General features: G+C 33.8%; 2 protein-coding genes across 4 annotated transcripts; both read right to left on the reverse strand.

The window, feature by feature from the left end:
- Positions 1-1,177: 1,177 nt before the first annotated feature.
- On the reverse strand, positions 1,178-6,766 carry LOC122402967. The gene is made up of 10 exons (XM_043406209.1): positions 6,027-6,766; positions 5,653-5,923; positions 4,308-4,471; positions 3,512-3,665; positions 3,230-3,424; positions 3,030-3,086; positions 2,767-2,953; positions 1,997-2,322; positions 1,719-1,910; positions 1,178-1,390 (listed from the first exon to the last, which is right to left on the reverse strand). The coding sequence occupies exons 1-10, from the start codon at positions 6,102-6,104 to the stop codon at positions 1,239-1,241; spliced, it is 1,776 nt and encodes a 591-aa protein (XP_043262144.1). The 5' UTR covers positions 6,105-6,766; the 3' UTR covers positions 1,178-1,238.
- Positions 6,767-6,773: 7 nt separating this feature from the next.
- Positions 6,774-15,279, reverse strand: LOC122402966. Of its 3 annotated transcripts, none has more exons than XM_043406206.1 (11): positions 15,199-15,279; positions 13,966-14,214; positions 12,001-12,127; positions 11,209-11,352; positions 10,800-10,927; positions 10,527-10,709; positions 10,036-10,238; positions 8,634-8,783; positions 8,306-8,495; positions 7,867-8,194; positions 6,774-7,177 (listed from the first exon to the last, which is right to left on the reverse strand). In XM_043406206.1, the coding sequence occupies exons 2-11, from the start codon at positions 14,113-14,115 to the stop codon at positions 6,831-6,833; spliced, it is 1,950 nt and encodes a 649-aa protein (XP_043262141.1). In that variant the 5' UTR covers positions 14,116-14,214; positions 15,199-15,279; the 3' UTR covers positions 6,774-6,830. The 3 variants fall into 3 exon arrangements, with proteins under 3 accessions (XP_043262141.1, XP_043262143.1, XP_043262142.1); XM_043406208.1 differs by lacking the exon at positions 15,199-15,279 and adding an exon at positions 14,931-14,976; XM_043406207.1 differs by lacking the exon at positions 15,199-15,279 and adding an exon at positions 14,453-14,742.
- Positions 15,280-15,875: the final 596 nt, after the last annotated feature.

The raw sequence follows: 15,875 nt of genomic DNA on the forward strand, positions 1-15,875 counted from the left end.
GACAAATTAACCTGTAAATTTCGCAATTAGTATTGTATAATAGCAACAAAATTAATCGCTAACAATTGACTATCCCATATCATAAAACACTAAATAAATGGAACGCTTTCAAACATCACTCGACCATTAAAATATGAAACATAATAACATTTATATTATTTTATTTTTATGTAAAATGTTTGATAATAGACGGCTTATTAAACTGCTGGTGCATTTATGTTTTTTGGTTGATTACACGCTGGTCAAACTTGCAATATTTTCCCTTGTATAGTCGCTTCTGATAATTTTCCATGCTTGGTAGTCGGCCAAAAGAAGTCGGCCATTTGTATTCAGATGCTACAGCCGATGCACGTTCATACATATTCCGCGTGCTGTCGGATTGACAATGTTTTGGACTTTCCCGATTATACAGTGAAAGGAGATCGTGTTTCGGTTCACGTTCCTTCATTGATCGAAAAGTGCGAATACTTTACCATAAATTCGTGACTGAAATTTAACACGACTCTCTACTCTTATTATTCATCAAAATGCAAAATGCAAATTCAAAAATATTTTTTCCAATTTCTGGTCATTTGCGTCGGGATAAAATTGGTAAAAGTTGCTGAAAATTTCGTATCAATTTCGAACAATACGTTTCTTCGCGCGCTGGCCTAGATAGTGAAGACACTTTCCAACGTCAAGTAAGAGTTATTCTCAATTAGGAGTAAATCATCAATTAAAAGGAGTCACGTCTAATCGAGGAAGACGCTTGCTTTTATGGGAACCCGTAGTATCATATTTATTATATGCAGTTGCTTCCAATAAATTTTTTGAACTGTGTCAGTTTTTGAGTATCGAATAGGTTAACGCAAATAGTGGTCATTTCGAGCAAAAGTCTCAGTCGTTGTTGTCTTAGCGGCGTGCGAGAACTTTTACCGGAAGATTCTGGGAAAAAACGATCTATTGTTACCAGGCAAGATCGCGGTGGTAAAATGGCTCGAGCCGCTTTTAACGAAACACTTCACGTCATTAAGTCTATTCCTGTGGCGAACGACATTGAATAAGCACACGACCTTAATTAAAGTTGAGATGATACGGTCACCATTCCATGTAGGAAATGGTGCAGATGTTTCTAATTAAACTATCTTGAAAATATTAATTGAAAACATTTAATATGATATTTATGTACACATCGGTAGAATGGAATGATTCTTGGACTAATAGTGCAATTAGGATACGCCCTGCAACAGAAACTAAGGTTAAGAATTGGCTTCTTGTTGCTTTCCCATTCGTAATCTTCTTCTCCGAACAATGAGCATTTCCACCGTCCATATTACCACTGTGAATGCAGTGATAAAATTCATCATGACTATACAAGCCGCATAGGATCCAGTGCGGTCGCGAATCACACCTAAAGCAGTCATAAATAAGGAGAAATTATATTTAATTAATATCAACATACTTAATATAAATAATAATCAGATAAATTTGAAACTTTAATGGGAGATTCTGGAGGCCAAAATAAGACGAAAATCAAGAATAGTAATTTTTTAATTGAGGCTTCGTTTAAAAGTTATTAACGTCTAAAGTTGCGCCTGTGAGACGGGAACCGCGCGCGCTGCACACTTCAACTTTAAACGTTAATAACTTTTAAATGAAGCTTCAAATAAAAAATTACTATTCTTCATTTTTGTCTTATTTTGGTCCCCAGAATCTCCCATTACATTTTTGTTACGAACCAAGAATTGGTCCAGCAGTTAGGAGGAATAATCCATTCACGATCATTTGAATTCCCGACGCGTTAGGTAACTTCTCAATCGGTACATAATGAGGTATCACTAGACTCATGTAAACCGTACGAATTCCCTTGGCAATCCCTAATCCAACAGCGACAATCACCATTGGAGTAAATGCATTGACAAATATTATCGCTGAAAAACGATAATGCAAAAAAACATGAATTTTAAATTACGTTTTACACTTCTCTCTGCTCGATATTGTATAATAAAACACGTACATGACCTGCTTATAATTAAAAGGCACAAACTTATTAGGTACATTATTCTTGGAGGTTGGTGAAACCATTCACCAAGGAATGGAGCCATCATTCTGAAAACTAGATCCAAACTGCCAATGATACTCATAACGATTCCAATTTCCTTGGTGGATAATTTCATATCCATTAAAATGAATGGCGTCAACGTGGAAAAATTCGCCTCAGCAAAGATGGCGGCCGACATTCCCACCATAATGTTTACATATATTGGATCTTTTAACAGATCCAGATCAAACACATGATTTATTTTCTGGAGTATTTGTTTCATAACTGACTTCTTCTCTGACCTGCAATGAAAATTAATTTATTATAAAATATGTATCATGCAACTTTATTTCTTTTTGTTGACCCTTGCTCCCTCCACAATTCTGGAATTAAAAATGGAGGTTTTATCACCATAATTAGCAGTAATTTTAGACTAGAATAGTCTAGATCAGTTCAAATTGTCTGTTCATGGCCAAGTAAATTAGGTCTGGATTAAATGCTGGTTTATGTAAGAATTGAACAAGGCTTTTGCACAGTGACTCATCCTCTTAGAGTCAGTATTTAACACGTGGTTTACTAAAAGCTTAGACTGCTTAACGAATAATCATTTGATGTAACATTTACTACACGTCAATTGGTTTATGTCTTTGTTGTACAAATTGTTCCAGGAAGAAGCCAGATAACTTTATCAGTACATTTGATGGGTAATTCTGAATCAAAGAAGTAATTTAGGAAGTTATACATACTCTTCGCTGCTATCAGATCCTGTATTTACCATTTCTTTTTCTGAGTTATTTTTTAACAATAAATTGTTTTCCATTTGAAAATCATTTGCATTGGGAATACTCAAGTTACTGTGCTTCCTTTCAAACCCAGATCTCTCGTCAAAAATCTTCACGCTGCTACCAAGATTGATCGTATCGACACTTTTATCTAAAAAAAAAAAAACAAAATGGCTATCTTTCGTCTTCTTATTATTTTTGTTTTTGAATCATTTTTTTATACGTACACCGATCATGTTGCTTCCTGTTTCTGTATACATCGACGTCCTTCTCTCCCGAAGAAACTAAATCGTTATTTATTATTACGAACAATTTATTTAACAATTTTTTAATGCAACAAAACTGCATACAAAAATGAAAAAAGAGTTTAAAAAAAAGTTATTCTACTTTTAGGATATGAACTGAATTGAAACAATTTATTGATTACCGTTCATTGTCTCCGAGAGTTGTCGCGAGAAAAGTATATCAAATCCGTATATACTTCCAATATCAGAATCGTAATCGAGCTTTGAAGTAGTTCTTTTTCTTCTTTTCTGCAAGTTGCTTAAATCCAATACTGAGTTTAAGGAGTATTCATCCTCTTGAAAATTAGTGTTTTTTTCATCAGAACCAGATTTAATATCTGTAACAAATGTTCGTAAATAATAAAATGAAATTGTATAAATTGTGATAATTTTTATTATTTTATTGCATTTGTGAGAATTTTTACCTGCGGATTTGCTTTTTGTTCCATTTATAATTAATTCTTCGTCCTCGCTATTCGATTGAACTTTTGCACTTTTTGTGTGCCATTTCAATGGCTGAAGTAATAAACTTCCTACCAACGAATGCAAACTATACGCTCCGAACAATAGAACAGTGCCCTAATAATAATATTTAAATGTATGATTAAAAATTTGTATAATGAAAATAAACTTATGGTACATATACAAGGAAAAATTTTAATGGGGGATTCTAGAGGCCAAAATAAGACGAAAATGAAGAATAGTAATTTTTTAATTGAGGCTTCGTTTAAAAGTTATTAACGTTTGAAGTTGCGAGTCTTACGAGTGAGACATGCGCGCGCAGCTGTTCACAGATCAACTTCAAACGTTAATAACTTCTCAACGAAGCCTCAATCAAAAAATTGTTATTCTTCATTTTCGTCTTATTTTGGCCTCCAGAATCCCCCACAGTAGTGCCCACTTAAGTGACCGTAACCGCGACTGGTCCCAAGCGTGGTCACTTAAGTGGGCACTACTGTGGGGGATTCTAGGGGACAAAATAAGACGAAAATCAAGAATAGTAATTTTTTAATTGAGGCTTCGTTAAAAAGTTATTAACGCTTAAAGTTAAAGTGCGCAGCGCGCGCGGTTCCCGTCTCACAGACGCAACTTTAAACGTTAATAACTTTTAAACGAAGCCTCAATTAAAAAATTACTATTCTTCATTTTCGTCTTATTTTGGCCTGTAGAAGCTCCCATTAAAATTTTTCCCAGGGTTGTCAGAACACCCTGAACAAATACCTGAAATCCATAATACGAGAGTGAGACTGTCGTAACTTGTGGTACAATTATAGGACCGAGGCCAATCATTGTTAACGCTAATGACATTGCTCGTCCCCTTTTTGTCGTGAAATAAGAATTCAGCGCGTACGAGAAGGCAGAAAACGTAATGCTCATGCCTAGTGCTATAAAGAAAAATTATATTGTACGCCATTACGGTATAAAGGAAAGTCTAAAATTATTATAAGACATGTGTTCATCTTCAACCAGAATGTGAAAACCGGACAATGTGAAAAGGATCAAACGGGGGGATTTTACGGTCGTGGAAATTGCTTTTGAAAAGGTAGCAGGTGCAAATTATAGTGTACGGGGTGTTCGATCACCCCTGGGAACAATTTTAATGGGAGATGCTAGAGGCCAAAATAAAACGAAAATCAAGAATATCAATTTCTTGACTGAGGCTTCGTTAAAAAGTTATTAAAAAATTTCAAATAATTCTGAAAAAATTATTTTTGGTTATGGGGGTCAATTAGAATTATTTTTGATGAATACACATACCTCCAAAATCCTACCCACTTTCGAGAAAAAAATTCAGAAAGGAGGTCAAATTTTTTGGTGAAATTAAAAAATTTCAAATGGTTCTAAAAAAAATATTTTTGGTTGCAGGGGTCAATTACAACTATTTTTGGTGAATAGACATACCCTCGAAATCCTACGCATTTTCGAGAAAAAAATTCAATACAGGCGAAATTTTAAATGTTAATAACTTTTTAACAAAGCATTCATCAACAAATTCGTATTCTTAACTTTCGTCCTATTTTGGCCTCTAGAATCTCCCATTAAAATTTTTCCCAGGGTTGACTGAGCACTCTGTATATTTAGTATAAAAAGACCCTAATCGGTTTCTTCACATCCCTAAAAAATTAAGGATTGATTCCTATAATATTTATGTCACTTATACGTAACAAATAAAATATATTTTTGCATTTAAAAATAATGAAAGAAAAAAAAGTTATTCGTTGGGGATTCGAACACACTACCAAAAGATTCGAAGCTAATCTCTTTACCAACTTATCCAAAAAGTACTTCGTAAATTAAGATAAATAATTAGTTTATTTTATATACCAAACTTTAAATAAAAATATCTCGAAAAAAAGATATTGTGAAGAAACCTATTATAGTTTTTTGATACTAAATACTATAATTTGCACTTGGTATCTTTTCAAAAGCAATTTCCACGACTGTGGATCCCCTTGTAAATGTTAAATAAATTACATTTCAATTATTCCAGAAATCAGAAACGACTAGAAATTCAATTGAAGAATGAATATCGTTCAATTTTGTCACGGATACGAGTTGTACTTACAAGCAATGATACCATAGAATACTATAAAGAGGGTAAACGATCTGATGAACGCTGTCATTGTCACTCCAATGCAATACAATAAACTACCAAATATAGCCATTTTTCTATATCCAAAAATTCGCAATAACGGTCCATTAATCAGTCCAAGTACCATACCAAATGCCAAATTTGTATTAATAATAATGGCTGCTTCCGTGGCATTGAACCCAAAACGAGGGAAAGTGTCCTTAAACACTAATCCCAATCCTTGGAATATAGGCACAGTCGAGATCTGAGAATAACAATTCAATTTTTAAAATAAAAGTACAATAAAACTTATTTCTGTCGGTGAAAAATACATAAAAATTGTTTAAATTGTAAATTTAATTTATTACCCCGTTTAAAGCGTATGCTAAAACAATCATCCAACCCCATTTTCCATTTGGAGGTACTTTAGCAGCTCCTTCTGACATGTTTTCTTCTTTTTTATACTAACATCAATTTTACTGTTTGTATCATACCATATTAGTTGGAAAGTGTTACACAAATATCTTCATCGGATTAAAAATGAACTCTTGAACAAAAACTCTTTGAAATGATTTGATTCTCTGTGATGCTTGGGTAGACAAAGAATATCGCTGTACAAATTTACACAACTTCTCTTAATACTTGTTTACCACATTATCACCATTTTCTACACAAAACTCGTTTCATAAATCAACACAGTATCGTTATCGTTATTTGCATCTGTTTGCGTAGCACTCTGAACCGCGTAAATACTGTTTGCAGTGGTTTCATAAGTTTCTCAATGAATTAAAACAAATTTTAGACACAATACGTAATGAGAGTATTATAAGAGTAACATCAGTCTTGTGTTCTCACAATGACAGGTGTCGAAGTGTCCGCATAAAGTGAGTAGTCATCACGATTGATACTGATAAAAGCCTTTATAAAGTATCAATTAATCTAATCTGACCATTAGTCTTCAGTTGTGCCCTATCATTACAATAATCATTACGACATTGTTATTCGCTATTCCCTGAACGCAACGATTGCGCTAGGACAGGAAATGTGATAAAATATAATATATTTATTTACCAATAAATCATACTTGTAAACAAAATTCGTCCAGCACAAGTATAAAACGTTCATTTTTTTTTATTTGTTCATTTTGATACAAAATTGTAAACTCCACACGCTCAAGCAGCTAATGGTCTGTTTTGTGTCTCGTTCTTTTTTGATTTTCGTTTCGTGAAGTACATCTCGAGTGACCAGGAAATTACAGTCAAAAATGTGAAGACATTCAGACTGTGAAGCAAGATTGCATAATTGGACGTGATATCTCTGATCCAACCGACAAGAGGGCCTAGCGAAAACGAGATTATACCGCTGGTTAACAACTGGATACCAGTTGCACCTGGAAGTCTAGATAAAGGGACGTGACCTGGAATCACAAGTGCCATGAATATCGTACGCAAAGCTTTCCCAAAGCCAATTAGGACTGCAACTGCTATAATAATTCCAAAGTCACGCGTGTGTGCCAACACTGGAATAAATAAATTGAAAATTAATGGCTCAGACAGAGTTTTTAGAGAAGTTATTTGCAAAGGTATTTACTCTAAAATTAAAAAAAAATTTTAATGGGGGATTCTAGGCGCCAAAATAAGTCGAAAATCAAGAATAGTAATTTTTTAATTGAGGCTTCGTTAAAAAGTTATTAACGTTTAATGTTGCGTCTGTGAGACGGGAACCGCGCGCGCTGCACACTTTAACTTTAAACGTTAATAACTTTTTAACGAAGCCTCAATTAAAAAATTACTATTCTTGATTTTCGTCTTATTTTGTCCCCTAGAATCCCCCACAGTAGTGCCCACTTAAGTGACCACGCTTGGGACCAGTCGCGGTTACGGTCACTTAAGTGGGCACTACTGTGGGGGATTCTGGAGGCCAAAATAAGACGAAAATGAAGAATAAGAATTTTTTGATTGAGGCTTCGTTGAGAAGTTATTAACGTTTGAAGTTGATCTGTGAACAGCTGCGCGCGCATGTCTCGCTCGTAAGACTCGCAACTTCAAACGTTAATAACTTTTAAACGAAGCCTCAATTAAAAAATTACTATTCTTGATTTTCGACTTATTTTGGCCTCCAGAATCTCCCATTAAAATTTTTCCCACGGGTGACTGAACACCTTGTATATAGCTTTTAATTCTCGCTTAAAATTCATTGATATCTTACCGATGCGACCACATGCCATTCCAGTGACACCTACGAGAAAGAATGTTCTGTTTTGCCAACCGATACAGTCGGCAATGAAGGGAATCGTCAGTCTGGTGCCCACATCGGTGCCGGCAAGTATCGACATTACAGTTGCGACTTGCGTCTTGGAGAATCCGTATTCGCCCAGAATAAATGGCGTTAATAAAGCGAAATTCATCTCGGCGAAATTGGCGAATACGATGCCCAGCATCAGATTTGTGTAAACGGGATCGCGGAGGAGATCCAAGTCGAAAAAAATTATCAAAGATTCCAACCAAGTTGTTTTCTTTGTCTCTTCGGTGCATTCCTGAAATTCGTGTTACAAAAAAAATTATTTTCTTTGTATTTTAATATTTCTCGAGTTTTGATGACTTTTCCCTGGACCATAACTAGTAACTGTTATTTAATTTAATCTCACCACTTTTAAGAGTTTATCAGTTTCGACTTCCTCGGACGTCGCCAACTTTTGTTGCAGTTTTTGAATGCAGAGAGGATCTTTACAGTATTCAGCATCCTCTGTATGCTCGCAGGATTCGTTAACAATAATCAGTGGAAGCGCGGGGAGTCCAGAAATTCTCCGTCGGTAACTTTCTGTTTCACTGTTTTGCCTTCAGTGATAAATAAATTTAAAGCTTATTAAAAAGCTACAAAGGCAGTCGACGTTTTTATTTCTGGTGCATTTTTATTTTTTAATAATAAATCGACATACGTATTTGTTAAATTTTCTTTATGCAACAAATATTTACCTATTAAGATTTCTTACCGACGATGCAGTATTGATACTAGATTGTCTGCTTAGAGACAGCGATGGTTTTCGACTAGAATTCCTTGAAATGCTGTCCTTTCTCGATGCTCTGGACGTTATTGATAGAGTCGATGTATTTTTTCTGGAAAACCTATTTCAAATCGTTTCATTCTAAATTTTTCTAACCTGTTTTTTCTTTGTATCATCATTTATGAACTTAATTTTCATCGATCAAGATTTTAATTTATAATGAGCGTTAGTCGACCAATTTTTATATATTTACATTTCAATTATTATTATGTACACATAACACAAGCGAGCTACACGAGCAGACCTTACGTCCAATGTATTTTTTCGGCCCATTTTCCTGGCCCAATTTTCTCTAGAGTCCCATTACCATTTTCATGTCATTCGCAACATTACCAACAGGTGGTAAAATTTTTTGTCGAAATTAAAAAATTTCAAATTGCTCGGAAAAAATTATTTTCGGTTTCAGAGGTCAATTATGATAATTTTTGGTGAATACATATAACTCCGAAATCCTTCGCATTTTCGAGAAAAAAATTCAGAGAGGTGCCTAAATTTTTCGACGAAATTAAAAAATTTCAAATCGCTATAAAAAAATTATTGTTGGTTTCAGGGGTCAATTATAATCATTTTTTATGAACAAACATAGTCCCCAATTCCTACGCATTTTCGGGAAAAAAATTCCAAGTAGGTGCCTAAATTTTTCGGCAAAATTAAAAATTTCAAATCGCTATGAAAAAATTATTGTTGGTTTCAGGGGTAAATTCTAATAATTTTTGGTCACTAGACATACCCCCGAATTCCTACGCACTTTCGAGGAAAAAATTCATTATTGAAAATTTAATCTGTAGGTCCCAATTTTCAAACAGCCATAACTCTTACAATAGCGAATATATTTCGATGAAACTTTTTTCTAAAGTAGAGCTCATGGGTACCTACAAAAAAGTATTAGACAAATTTTCTGTAGCGCGTCAAACAAATTTATTAAAAATGAAAAACGACTTCTTAAGCAAAATTGAGATGGAGTAGTCCCCTTTTCGGCGGAAAAAAAATTTTTCCAATCATTCTGGAAAAATTATTTTTGGTTTCAGGGGTCAAGTACAATCATTTCTGGTCATTAGACATATCCTCCAAATCCTAACCACTTTCGAGAAAAAAATTCTTTAAAATATAATGTGTGATCTACTCGTATACCTCGTCTGTGATTTTAACACTTTACCGACCGGTAGCGGTTGATAAATCGGCTATCGGTCGGTAAGCGTTGGTCGGTAAAAAAGTTGATTAATGCGCTATCGGTCGGTAAGTGTTGGCCGGTAAAAAAGTCGATTAATAGGCTGTCGGTCGGTAATGTGTTAAATTAACAACTGTTCACTTACCAACCATCGTTAGCTCGTGCTATCATAGCGGAACCAGGACCAATTACGTCTATCCCAGACGCGCCATCTTCTTCGTCGTCGTAGTACAAATACTGGCTTCCGAATTTTCCTTTCGCAAGGTTCAAAGTGCTATTTTTTGTATTGTTAGCAACGTTCTCCAACGATTTGCTCTTCTCATTTTCATTATTCGCCTCTGGCGTTATCTAGAAAAACGCAATTACATCACGGTCAACGCGATGAAGTTTTTCATTTAATTGCTTGGTAACGTAATGCAGGGTCTGCACGCACGTAAAGAAAACAACACCGTGTAACTTCACCGTGAACAATTAGAGACTCTGTAACTGCGTCGCGAGCATCGTAGCGCCCGTGAAAAGATTCGCGGTAATTCCAGAAGGAACTGTACGACGCCATGTTGTTAAAGCCTTGGATCCTCGTGTTACTCTCTTTGCATCACTATTTACATTACAATATTACTTATTATTGAATCGTACCTTATTGCACGTCGACAATTCTTCGTCTTTGTTGGCGTTTAATATTTCTGCGCTTCGTTTCCGTTTCGCGTGCTGTGAAACAGGCTGCAGCAGAAGGGCACACGCGACTGCATTAAACGCGACACCGCCGAAGATAAGAATGGTACCCTCTATGCCATATTTAGGCATCAGCAATGTAACTACCTAAAAATTAAGGCGTTTATTAAAGTTTTAGACTTGGTCATTAAGGCCCAATATTGTTTATAAATATTTTTTTATGCAACGTAAAATTACCTGTGGTATTATAATAGGCCCCATGCCCGTGCAAGTCCAACTGAGCCCCGTTGCAATTCTTCTTTTTTGTTTAAAGTACGTGTTTAGAGCCAAAGCGTTCGATGACATAGTGATACCGGTCCCAATAGCTAAAATTAAATATTTGATGAGCATCTATTTCCAAATATCTCTGTCTCAACACATTGACTGCCACATGTGGGTACTGTCAAGCTTAAAATAAAGATGGGTAGTGCCCTTGAATTTTTAACGAGTCTGTGAAAATAAATTCAATAACAAATGATGGGTGTGTTAGTTTCCAGTTGTTTAAAATTTAATTTCCCTTTTAATTTGAGGAGTTTGGTCTGGCAGACAACGTGTTAAAGTGGAATTTCTTACTTCATTATCGCATTTTAGTCGCGCTCTAACTTACCATACGAAATCGAGAAAACCATCAAAACACCGACGAAAGTTTTCATGGTCGATAACGTCGTGATCGACACAAAGCAAATAAGGGCGCCTGCGAACGACACCTGCCTGCAGCTGAACTTCCTGAACAGTGGGCCATTAGCTAACCCTAAGACACATTAAAATGTCGTTAATTTTAGTTTTTAATATTCTTATTTCTATTTATTTATTAGCCTCTCCTAGGTGTATGCAAACGTTTTAATCCGTTCAAATTCATAAAATAGATGTGAAATGGGGGGCAATAATTGTACATGTAAATAAAAAGAAAAAACTAAAACTTTTGCATAGACCTAATACTAATAATTTTAAACTAGTAAATTGAATTTTTATTTTAATAATGTAAGAGTTTGGAAAATGATATCGTTTGTCTATGAAATGTTATTAGGTGAATTGTGTTTACTTCACATTCCATCGATGATTTACGATCGTCGCCGCGAAATAATAAGAATCATTGCATCCAATTAACGAGACGCTAAAGTACAACAGAAGCATACGAGATTTGCTCATGACCTCACACGAGTATCGATACTCCGGTAGAACGACTGATAAGTATAAAAGAGATAATCGGGAAATTCGAGTATTTAGTACAATCGAGATAAGGACATGTTTATTTCGATGGCGATACGTCACGTTATTTTTATTAGTCACTATCGGTCAGTTGCATCTCGAAATAACGGAATGTTCGTAAGCACATATTTAATACGAGCAAGATATAAAGTGGATTTAATAAGTAATTAATAAACGATAAACGTTTCACCCATGCAAGCAGTCACAGCACAGTTTATGTTAAGTATGGTTGTTGTTTCTGACGAATTGATATCCAGCTCTGCGAATCTATCGCGAAATATTAGACCGAAGCATTGCAATATTGGTAATACACAAAACTGAAACAATAAATTTAAATATTTATGGTTATTTATGATTGTTTTAATTTATTATTTCATTGTGGAAGGAAAAATAAAAATAATAAAATTTAATTTTGAATTGACTAATTATAATATTTTCGAATAATAAAAAATAATAAAATTCAATTTTCAATTTAATTTTTTATCGTAAAGGAAAAAAGAAAAATAACAAAATTTAATTTGCAATTGAAGAATTATAATATTTTCAATTTAATATTTTATTGTAAAAGGAAGAATAAAAATAGTAAAATTCAATTTTTAATTGACTAATTATAATATTTTCAATTTAACATTTTATTGTAAAAGGAAGAATAAAAATAATAAAATTTAATTTTTTATAGGCGAATTATAATAGTTTAAATTTAATATTTTATCGTAAAAGGAAAATTGAAAATAATAAAACTTAATTTTGAATTGACTAATTATAATATTTTCAAATAATATTTTATTGCAAAGGCAAGACTAAAATTAATAAAATTCAATTTTCAATTTGATTTTTTATCGTAAAAGAAGAAAGAAAAATAACACAATTTAATTTTCAATTGACGAATTATAATATTTTCAATTTAACATTTTATTGTAAAAGTAAGAATAAAAATAATAAAACTGCATTTGCAATAGACGAATTATAATACATATTTTCAATTTAATATTTTATTTTGAAAGGAAAAATAAAAGTAATAAATCGTAATTTTCAATTGACGAACTATAATATACAGGGTGTTCGGCTACCCCTGGAAAAAATTGTAATGGGGGATTCTAGAGGCAAAAATAAGATGAAAATCAAGAATACCAATTTGTTGATAGAGGCTTCGTTAAAACGTTATTAACAATTAAATTCAAAAGTTTCAAATCGTTCTAAAAAAATTATTTTTGATTGCGGGGGCCAAATACAATAATTTTTGGTTATTACACATACCCCCGAAATCCTACGCATTTTCGAGAAAAAAATTCGAGAAGGTGTGAAATTTTTCGATGGAAAAAAAAAATTTCAAATCGTTTTGGAAAAATTATTTTTGATTGCGGGGGCCAAATACAATAATTTTTGGTTATTACACATACCCCCGAAATCCTACGCATTTTCGAGAAAAAAATTCGAGAAGGTGTGAAATTTTTCGATGGAAAAAAAAAATTTCAAATCGTTTTGGAAAAATTATTTTTGATTGCGGGGGCCAAATACAATAATTTTTGGTTATTACACATACCCCCGAAATCCTACGCATTTTCGAGAAAAAAATTCGAGAAGGTGTGAAATTTTTCGATGGAAAAAAAAAATTTCAAATCGTTTTGGAAAAATTATTTTTGATTGCGGGGGCCAAATACAATAATTTTTGGTTATTACACATACCCCCGAAATCCTACGCATTTTCGAGAAAAAAATTCGAGAAGGTGTGAAATTTTTCGATGGAAAAAAAAATTTCAAATCGTTTCGGAAAAATTATTTTCGGTCGCGGGGGTCAATTACAATCATTTTTGGTGAACAGATATACCTCCGAAATCCTGCGCATTTTCGAGAAAAAAATTCAGTACTGGCGGAACTTTAAACGTTAATAACTTTTTAACAAAGCCTCCATCAACAAATTGGTATTCTTGATTTTCGTCTTATTTTGGCCTCTAGAATCCCCTATTAAAATTTCTCCCAGGGGTAGCCGAACACCCTGTATACTTTCAATTGAACATTTTAATGTAAAAATAATAAAACTTGATTTGCAATAGACGAATTATAATACTTTGAATTAATATTTTATCCTAAAAGCCAAAAGAAAAATAACAAAATTGAATTTTCAATAAACGAATTATAAATAGTTTGAACTTACGTTGGAGAATCCGGCCGCCATTACAATGATCCAACCCCAGCCACCATCGGGTGGCTCAAAGGTATAATCAGAATTACGCGAGCTTTCTGTTTTCTCATTCGGCTGCTTTCTTTTCTCATCGTCCATTGGTGCATTCTTTTTCGCAGACATTATATGATTTCATTGACTAGAACTATCAACACAACGCTGAACAGTTTATTCATAAACTGGAATTTACAGATCTGATCTCTCAAGGAGGTCGAACGATACCTGAAAAACGTTAAGTTTCGCTCCGATAAAATTGCAACGAAGCTATTTTCCTTCAATTCTATTTCAAATATAAATAACAATAAAACCCTCCTTAAAAATTCATTTAACTGTATCGAACGAGTACATTCAAGATTATTTTATCGCCTAATTTCATATATCAGCTTCAACGGTTCGAGTGATACAGTTCAGGCACTGATTAAAATTATTCCGCATTGATAATTATTTCTTAATGTCTTACGCCAACAGATTAACGCAAATACAGTTTTAAACGCGAAAACATTACGATTTTTGTTTCACGATTAGCGAGTTAAATAATATCTTTTTATCGATGTGCGTCCACGTTAATCGAACACTGTATTTAGATCGTTAACGTAAAGTGGATCGACTGACTGTGTTTTGACGCGTCGCGCTGGAAAGACTGACACGTTTTGCGCTAGAAGCAAAACGCGCAAAAATCACGAATGTTTAGACAAGCTTAACGTCCAATACGCGTTAAGATACTGGCCGCGTGCACCGCTTGCAATTCAAGGTATATACAGGTTTCACTTCCGCACGAAGATGATCGATCGTCAGATCGAATATTTGACAACGATTCTTACAATTATTCGCGACTATACACATATTAACAATGGCACTGCCGCATATTTAACACGTTACGTATATTCTACGATTAGATCCTCAAGGATAAATTTATTGTTTACAGAAAAATCTCACACATTTTCCTAAAGATGACTTTTTCGCGTACAGTGCGATAGCAAAATCGATACTCATCGATCGATCGCTGGATCGTCGCTGTTGCGCTTCGTTCAAAACATATACGATATATTATACATATACAAGTGACTCGGTGTTCCATAAAATGTAACTTGGTAAATGAAAAGTGAATTTAAATTAACAATTAACAATTTAAAATAACACTGCAATATTCAGGTTAGTTTGGATTCTACAAGGATCACATAAACATCGAATATTTTCAGTACTCACGTAAATGCTTCATCTCTACCACCTTGGAACAGGCGTGAAATTAAAACACATAGTCGATTATCAGAATGAATCACTGTTTACATTTGATTATCACTATATTTGAAATCTATATCCTTCGTATCTCCGTAATTATTTTACTAACCTCTACGATACATTGTACCGATATATTTCAAGTAGTTGAGTTATCTAAACTCGCAACTAAATACAAATATTATTTTATAAATAATGTTAGATATGTCGGTAAGTAGGCTTTCTATCTGCACCATGCAGAGATCTGCCTAATGCACACGGCTGTTTGCAAATTGCCGTGATTCATCGAAACGAAACGTTCATTTTGAGAAACATTTTACTAATATTACATAACCTGTCACTAAAACGTTAATTGCAAATATACAAGTGTTGGATACATAACGTATTGCAAAATTAGTTTAAATGTAGAGTAAGAATCGTCCAGTATTTACCCGCGCGAAGTGTCGAAAGGTATGCATTTGTGACCATGCAGAATTGATCGAATATAAGTATTGGTATTTTTAATACAAACTATAGAATAAGATTTATATAATCATAACTTGTAACTCAAAACCAATGTTCTCGTCATTGTTGTACACCGTAAAGTCAAAAAGTATTTTCTAAATACAGGGTGTGTACCCTCCTAAATGGTATCAGATGATTCGTAA

The sequence above is a fragment of the Colletes gigas genome, unplaced genomic scaffold (genome assembly GCF_013123115.1).
Source record: "Colletes gigas isolate AHSC1104 unplaced genomic scaffold, ASM1312311v1 Colletes_gigas_Sc00042, whole genome shotgun sequence".
NCBI classification, from domain to species: domain Eukaryota; kingdom Metazoa; phylum Arthropoda; class Insecta; order Hymenoptera; family Colletidae; genus Colletes; species Colletes gigas.

Coding starts and splice junctions, on each gene's coding strand:
- LOC122402967 (XM_043406209.1), bottom strand. CDS start 6,104: ATGTCAGAAGGAGCTGCTAAAGTACCTCCAAATGGAAAATGGGGTTGG. Junction 2,954..3,029: donor CAGGAAGCAACATGATCGGT/GTACGTATAAAA, acceptor TTTTTTTTTTAG/ATAAAAGTGTCGATACGATC. Junction 1,911..1,996: donor TTTAATTATAAGCAGGTCAT/GTACGTGTTTTA, acceptor ATCGTTTTTCAG/CGATAATATTTGTCAATGCA.
- LOC122402966 (XM_043406206.1), bottom strand. CDS start 14,115: ATGTCTGCGAAAAAGAATGCACCAATGGACGATGAGAAAAGAAAGCAG. Junction 10,239..10,526: donor AATTGTCGACGTGCAATAAG/GTACGATTCAAT, acceptor GCGTTTTTCTAG/ATAACGCCAGAGGCGAATAA. Junction 8,195..8,305: donor CTGATAAACTCTTAAAAGTG/GTGAGATTAAAT, acceptor CACGAATTTCAG/GAATGCACCGAAGAGACAAA.